General features: G+C 41.6%; 1 protein-coding gene across 2 annotated transcripts in view; it reads right to left on the bottom strand.

Annotated features, from left to right (window-relative positions):
- Nucleotides 1-6880: 6880 nt before the first annotated feature.
- Nucleotides 6881-8645, bottom strand: part of RAD51C (RAS associated with diabetes protein 51C) — an 83086-nt gene continuing 81321 nt past the window's right edge. For both annotated transcript variants that reach the window (XM_087372484.1, XM_087372485.1), the window contains 2 exons: nucleotides 7725-7791; nucleotides 6881-7348 (listed from right to left, as the gene is read on the bottom strand). In XM_087372484.1, coding sequence (XP_087228610.1) covers nucleotides 7176-7348; nucleotides 7725-7791 — 240 coding nt within the window. In that variant the 3' untranslated portion in view covers nucleotides 6881-7175. The remainder of the gene's footprint in view (nucleotides 7349-7724; nucleotides 7792-8645) is intronic.

The raw sequence follows: 8645 nt of genomic DNA, 5'->3' as shown, positions 1-8645 counted from the left end.
CTTTGTTCGTGATAAACGTGTGACCACCCTGGAACCATGCCGTGTGACACAAAGAAATTTTTTGTGTGTGCATCGAATTTTTGATCAGACTATACGATTGTGTGCACAATAGCAAGTGTGATGTTGTGTCAGAAGACTTCAAAGACTAGATCCATAGGGAAGTAGGTGAGATTTGCATTTTTGTGTGCTAAAAAGCTTGTTTTTCCACCTCCTTAGGATTGGGGAGTGAACAAAAAGTGGACACCCTTAGCTTGCTACCACCCTATATTCCTTTAACAAAGCCACATTACTCTTGATCTATGATCTCCACACATACTTCATGAATCTTGAAGGCAATAGCTTTAGCCAAAAATTTGTTGAAAGTATTTGACATGGTGAATATCGGCCTCCAATCACCAACCTTCAATGGGATTGCCTCTTTGGGAAAAGGGATAGGCTAGCACATTGCATTGGTAATAGGTAGTCAAAAACCCTACATAGTATCTAACCAACCCTTTGAACATCTCTTCTATCAAATTCACTCACTGTGCATCATGAACGGCTTCTTCACTAACCATTGTGCTGAGCTGATCTGTGGTGAGCTCATTCTGAAACACATCAAGGATATGCCAAAAGTTGGTGACTAAGTTACCATAATGGTCCATTAATCTATCAATATGATAGCTCTCTTGCTTTCTTCTAGGTTCTAATAGATTGGAAGAAAGTTCAAGAAACATTTAGAGGGGCAGTGCCCCACCTATAGCCAATGTTGTCTACATCTTACCCTTGCGCAGTTAGCTTCCTTGATGTCTCTTGCCTACATGCAATTCCCCACCTCATCTAATAAAGTAGAAATCACTGCATCAATAAGATTAATTGAGTGGGTTTTCTTTAAAGAACTTCTAATATAAACCAACAAATCTTGCTTCTTCTTCCTACTACTAATGAGGGTGGAGATGGAGAAGGGAATGGTCTTTTGGATAATGGTACAATAACATAGAGGAACAAGGAGGTGTGGGAAGTGTGGAATGGGGTCTCAAGACTTAGAGGATAGAATTTTGAGTTAAAAAAGAAATTTTTGTGAGATGAACATTGAAAAGGTATATGGAGCACATACACTACTGCTACCTTACAAAGTAAGTAGAATACATGAACAATGCAAGTGAAAGATAGTAAACACACAACATAGCAGAGTAGACACACAACTATTCCATATGGTACAAAGGCATTGGTGCCACCACGCCTTGCCTCTTCTCAAAGACCATCTTTTGTTCAGGTCTTGAAAAAGAGGCATTTTTAAAAGCAAACAGCAATAGACACACCTTGACATAGGACATTATTTAGGGGATTTTTTGTATCGAGAGGTTTAATTTCATAAGGGAGTTCTAACTATCATGTAAGAGATGACACAAAAAGAAGTAAATCCCCTAAGGGAACCTAAAATCCCATGATGGAACCTAAAGTCCCATATGGAAGCTAAAAATGCCTAAAGAAGGATACGGATAGGACATATAATTGAGATATTTTTAAATATTGTTCCAACTTCCAAGGCTTAATATATATATAATATCCCCCTTAAAAAGTTCCCTCATGGGATTTCAAGTTTGCTCATGGGATTTTCTCCTTTTTGTGTCGTCTCTTGCATGGTAGTTACAACTCCCTTATGGAAATAAACCAATATCCCTTGATGGTTAAAATCAATATCGCATGTGACCATTTGAAGTCTTAAACATGACATTTGAATCAATATCTTGCATGAATATTTGAAGTCTTGAACATGAAATTAGAAGCCCCCATATATGACGTCTTAAACGTAAAACATGTCATATAAATGAATATCCCACGTGAATCTATTTAAACATGACATTTGAATCAATATCCCACTTGAATATTTGAACCCTTGAAGATGACATTTAAATCAACATCTCGAGTGAAGACTATGACCCAATGCAAACCTGATCACTCGATGGGGCCTTATACCTTTTGGTGATTCTTGATGATTATAGTTCCTACACACGGGTCTACCTCGTACAACGAAAGAGTGAAACATTTCACTACTTCCAACAATACTACCATTAGGTGGTAGTTCAGATAGGAAACCCACTGAAGACCCTCCAAACAGACGGAGGAGGTGAATTTTGCTCAAATGAGTTCAACAAGTTCTGCCATGACAATGGCATCGATCGCCAAACAACAATTCCATTAATCCCTTCCCAAAATCCCCGGGCGGAGCACAAGATGTGCACACTCATGGAATCCTCTCAATCCATGCTCCAAGAAGCCTCACTCCCTCATACCTTCTGGATCGAAGCGGCCTCAACAATAGCTTATCTTCAAAATCTCATGACAATCGGCATGTCTGCAAAGGTCACTCTTCACGAATCATGGACTGGACGACGACCAGATGTTTGCAACTTGCATATCATTGGCTGCACGGCCTTTGTGTACGTGCCCGACACACACCATCGCAAGCTAGACTTGAAGACCCAACAGGGCATCATGATAGGCTATGGCCACCCGTTCAGTGTGAAAGCCTATCGCTTGTACAATCCATGTCCCTGCACCCTTATGTACTCTAGCAATGTGGTCTTCAGGGAAACAGAAGCATGAGACCCAGGTGGCTCGAGATCCCCATGTCCAACAACAACACCAACAAGCCATGTTCATGAATGAGGAACGCGTGGCAGACGGACAAGCATGGTGTCCCACAGTTGGGGGTCCTTCCCCAACCACCACCAGCTCCACAACCTCCACCAACCTCGCCCACCGCACGTGGCAACAAGCAAACTAGACACACCAAGCGAACTACTACTCGACAGTTGACTATGTCTATGTCCACGGGTCAATTGAAGGATCTAGACGCTCCCACATCCTTGGAAGATGAATCAGACCATGGATCCTATGACATAACCTCCCCCAAAGGTGCAACATCTGATCAATTGGACTCAAACGCGTCAGACGCTGATGAAATCTTCAGCGACGCACCATCTACACTTGGTGCGCATGTCCCCCCCTCAGACCATTTAGCCAGCCCTTCGACGCTCAACCCGTTCTATAAGAGGCAGCTATGGGACCCGCTTCTGTGATTCTGCATACTCTCTTGGCACACAAGTGCCGGCCCCAATGCTAGCTGACTACTCTCCCGGTGATCATATCCCGCTTCAGATAGCACTTCACTCACCAGAGGCTTCACGCTGGCAAAATGCGATGGACGATGAGTACAACTCCCTAATGAAGAACCGAGCGTGGGTCCTAGTAGATCCACCTCCACACCGTCGCATCGTTGGCTCCAAGTGGTTGTTAAAGAATGAATATAACGCAGATGGCATAGTGGCTCGCTTCAAAGCTAGATTGGTTGCACGAGGCTTCACCCAGATTTGAGCATAGACTACACAGATACATATGCACCAGTAGTTCGCATACAATCCCTTCGAGTGATCATTGCCTTCAGCACAGCGCACAATCTCCATCTTCACCAGATGGACGTCAAGACGGCCTTCTTGAATGGAGTCCTTCCAACAAATCAACGAGTATTCATGCAGCAGCCGCTAGGCTATGAGCGCTGTCTTTTGCTGAAAAGTTTGTATGGCCTGAAGCAGTCCCCAAGAGTATGGTACCAAAGGCTCAACAATTTCCTCCTTGAAAAGAAAGAACTACTACCGCACCTGCCAGGCGAGGATTGTAGTCAATTGTCCCGCACGCTTTTGTGTGGACATATGAAAGAGTGTGTGTGTGTGTGTGTGAGAGAGAGAGAGAGAGAAAGGTAAGGGTTGGTTTTTATATATATATATATATATATATATATATATAATATTTTTATATATAAATCTAAATAAGTATATATATACAAATATGTACATACACACACACACACACTCTCATAGTAGAGTTGCCCTTTGTTCAAGAATCTATCATGAAGCAAACCGAATGGGATATATAAACCAGTCCTACCCTTGCCTCTTGAGAGACGGCTCCGGGCTCCTTTCCAGATTCCTCGCCTACCCAAATCAGAGATGCCTCGCGGCCTTCATTCACGAGGGAATCCGACATAGAGAGCACTTACTCAGGCGATGGGGCTTGGCCACATCATCAGATACCTCTCAGAGTAGGATCACAGAGTTCTTCCCATCGAGTGACATTGATCGTCCAGCAATCTCTAGCCGCCGACGTGACAGAGACCCCGACCCGACAATCACAGCACGACACACGAGGCATCGAGGGGACACACATATCACTCTGGGGGACCTCCCGTCATCGTTTAGACCTGTCATTTATTGTGACAACATGAGCAGTATACACTTGGCAAATAACCCAGTCTATCATGCTAGAACAAAGCACATTGAGGTGCATTATCACTATGTGTGGGAGAAGGTTTTACTAGGTCTTATTGATCTAGTTTATGTCAGCACAGAGGATCAGGTAGCTGTTTTCAGCCTTCACATTTGTGTGTATTCCCCCATTGTGTATGTGAGAAAGCTGCAAGTGAGACTCCTTCCTTCTCTCCCACTATCTTCACAGTTTGGGGGGGGCATATTCTGAGTCCTTCATTTGTGCAATGTGCATGGTCTTTGGCCTCTCCATTGTCTCCTCCATTGGCTCCCCAAAAAATTCGAATGAAGCAAGCTAGATATTTTGAGCTTCCCCTACATCAATGGTTCCTCATATATACCACATATTATCACTTATGCATATTACAAACTTGTATGTTGCCTTTTGCCATCTTGAACCTATTTTGGATCATTGTTATATCACTTGTTGAACATTTTTTGCACCTTTTCTATAGTTTTTAGCACTTTTGAGCACTTGTACAAACTTTAATACAATACTAAGAAATTTGTCATCTCTGTTCAACTTCCGTTAGCACTCATTAAGCACTTTTGAGCATTCTTTTAGCACTTTCTAGGAATGTTAAACACTTTCTAGGAATGTTTAACACTTTTCTAGCACTTTTAATGAAACCGAAAAGGGGACTTCCTAATGCTCACAAAACACCACTTGAGAAAAATGAATTAACCAAGGCACAATGAGACAATGACAACTGACTAGGTACAATCTGCCCCCCCTCCCCCCCTAGATTAGTGGCTCATGCTTTCGCATCTAGAGTGTTTATAATATTTCAAGGAGCCAAAATTATCCCTCTTTTTCAAAATCAAGGGATTACATTGATTTCCTTTTACAAATCCACTTTGGGATCATTTTATCCGAAATGATTCGCGTCCCATACTTTTACAAAGTCACTTTGGAGTTGCTTCATCCAAAAATGGTTTATGATTTCTATCACAAATATTGCCCAAGGTTTTGCAATATGAATGAAATAGAAAATTGACCCATGGCCATATGCTTTGCACCTTGCGACACCTCAATCTATACCCTTGTACTAATCCCAATCCTCGTCCTTAGTTCCATCATCTGTCCTCAAGCTACCAATTATGTTAGTTGTTAACAATCAATGGAAGGTATCACCATATGAACTAATCCCAATATAATTGCACTCAAAGTATAATAATCAAACATCACACCAATAACATTAGTGACATCTGTATTACTCTATTGTTTCATTGTAGAGACATTATGCAATCCAAAGGCAACTGTTGTTTTTTCCTTTTCATTGCACTTTTGGTGATGGTAAGTTGTTTTACAACTTGGATAACAGTGGCAGTAGGTTTCTTTGCATTGACAATCCTTTGCTTCCCTAGCTACAAATGTCTTTGGAAAGAAGGCAAGGAGGGGTTTGGCATGGTTAGTAGGGAATGGGCATGCGATCATAGCAACATAGAAGAGGGGATGAAAGTGATACACGTGATGGGGGGAGTGGGTGGGTTGATGTGGGATATTAAGATCACATTCTCGGTGAGATTCCTGCCACTCCATGCCATCTAAGACTTGCAACATACCATCCAAGACTTTAATATTTTATGTAATTTACTATATTATCTCTCTGACTCTCTCAAAAAAAGAAAAGGTGGCATGGAGCTAGCAAAAGTCTGAAACCACCTTTGCAACACTTGGAAAACCACACATAGCACTTAACTCATAAATGTTAAACGAAGTGTATGTGATGCAAAGAGTTGTAATGGAAAGAGTAATGCACTATGGAATCTTGTGGGCAAATTGGTAGCATGTTGACTAGCTTAAAAAACATATACATGTCCTTTACTACTAACTAATATTTGCTACTCAACAACATAAATATGGAGGATACTTCCACATCTAGTGGTCAATTGTTTAAAATATGGTTGAAACTCTAACAAAAGAGCATGTGGAAGGATAATTTTCATTACCTGATACTAATGTATATCTTCATGCCAAAATGCAAGGCATAACGAAACATCCACATCCTTAACTAGGTGTGCTGGACATTAAGCAACTACTAAAATGACATCAAGCCCTCCAATGAATATACCTCATGTGCATGATGTTACATAGGCCTTGATGGATGAAAGAGAAATTGAGGTGCTAGATTAAAAATTCATGCCTAGCTATATGTATTTTTTATTTGATTTATGTCAACAATTTGCTCCACAAGCAAGCTGCTGCAGGGACTGGGCAGGTATGACAACAACAATAGCATAATGCTACACATATACCCCAACAAAACAGAAAACAAACCCCCAAGCAAAACAAAACAAAGATCACAATCCTTGTCTAGACATTGACAAATAGTATAGAACACTATTGTAAAAGAGACACCTAGGCACATTCCACTATTCCAGAAACAGCAGGTTTCCCTACTGTCAATCTGTCATCTAGCTATATATTTTGTATCACGGGGGGGGCGGGGGGGGCGGATATTTTGGTATTGATATTGTTTACACACACAACAAAAGATAGAAATCCTTGTCCACATTGCCAAATAGTAGAACAATATTGTTGAAGAGAGACCTACATTCAAGTAGTCCGGTTTGTCATACAATATTTCGGTTCTTCTCTTAGATTATTATATCTTCAAAAAACATCTCCAAAAGTGGATACACATACAATGGGAGCCTATTTTCTGTCCTCTTTGATCTCTCCACTTGGACATGTTTGCATCTAAACAACAGAAGAATCCCCCTTCAATTCTCAACCAAAAGACATCTTTGCACATTGCTGCTAAAATCTGTACAAGGTCCTCGACCAAAAGACGTCTTCGCACATTGCTGCTACCGTCTGTACAAGGTCCTCAAGGACAACAGATACAAGCCTTTTTGCGCAAGCTACGAGCTCCTTAGTCTTTTGTTGCTGCCAAGTCCACGTATTCCCTCAGGAGTCACAGAAAACGGAGCAGTTGTTGATGGAAGAGAAGGTGACTTGAACATATAAGCATGCCGTTGACCATTCATCCAGTACAAAATCACACGGTTTGTGCAAGCATGTGACCAGCTTTCACCTGTACCATGTCAAGTTCGCTAGAATTGATGCACGTAGCTGAAAGCACAAGATAATAAGGGCAGAAAGCCAACAGTAGTTTAAGCTACAAAATGGTAATCATTCTCATTGAAGTAGAGTTTCAACCCATAAGAAAGCTTTCTGGATACTACGATTTCATATTGACTCCCCTGAGGGAGTACCCCATACTTTTACTATTCGTACACTCCTTAAACAATGTGCTGTGCTACAATTTCCTAATAAGAAAGTAATAAAATTCAACAGCACTGCGATGGGCCCTTGAGACAGACGAAGCATGATCGAAAGATAATTGAGACATTCTTTCCCCTATTGTGCCATCGTCAAAACATTCCGTTCTTGCAATAAAAGAAACACACCTAGCGCAGGAACCAACTTTGCAGATCCTCCATTAAATTTTGTTGTCACCTGGTTCATGAGGATTACCTGCATATAAGCAACAGACTATTAGCTATTTAGACACCTTGTCATACCAGGCTGTCTTCCAGGGGCGAAGGCATTATGTTATCCTCAACGAACAGAAAAGTTAAATCTGAATAGGACTGCTGAATTATAAAACAACACTTGCACACCCTGCTTCTGCAATGTTCCCCTTCAATTCCTTTACACAACCATTGGAGTAAATGAAGATGCATTGAAAATAACATCTGACGAATATATTGCATTCAGAATTGCGAGCATGGAAAAAAAAAGTCCTCAACCAACAGAAAGAACAAGGGGGTGGCAGCATTTCGCGAGCATATTTCAAAGCGAGCAAAGAGAGCATATTGAAGAACTTGAAAACACTAATAAAATTGGAGAAATAATTCCCCGAGGCTGATAAGCAGAACTCAGAATAGGTTCATCCACAACTGTGGGGGAGCTGCTCAAGGATGAGACAAATACATCCACCAAGAGATGCTGGGCCAAAATAGCAAACCAGGATGATTGCTTCCTACTGAGAGAAAATCTGTGAACACTACTTCAGTCTGCATGGCCTTCAGACGCTTCATTGTCTGTAGGGAATGCCCAGAAATGGGCCGCCTGAAATGGGGCCTAGAGCCCTGCAAAATACCCGACTGGATCTGTAGGAGATACCCAACTAGGTCTGTAAGATAACCAACTGGATCTGCCAACCTGTTGCTGCCTTGAGTCTGTGGATTCTGTTGGAGCTGCAGGCGCCTACTGCCAGGGCCAGGCCTATAATAGGCCCTGGCAGTGCAGTCTACATGCTGTTTGTGCACCCTCTGCCACACAAAATTTATTCCGGGGATGAAGGTGATTTTATGTTGCAAAAGAGA

This window comes from Dipteris shenzhenensis, chromosome 3, assembly GCF_047967505.1.
Source record: "Dipteris shenzhenensis isolate YYH24624 ecotype China chromosome 3, Dip_SZ_1.0, whole genome shotgun sequence".
Lineage (NCBI taxonomy): Eukaryota > Viridiplantae > Streptophyta > Polypodiopsida > Gleicheniales > Dipteridaceae > Dipteris > Dipteris shenzhenensis.
Note: the sequence above shows the minus strand (reverse complement) of the source record. Positions and strands in the feature narration are given on the sequence as shown.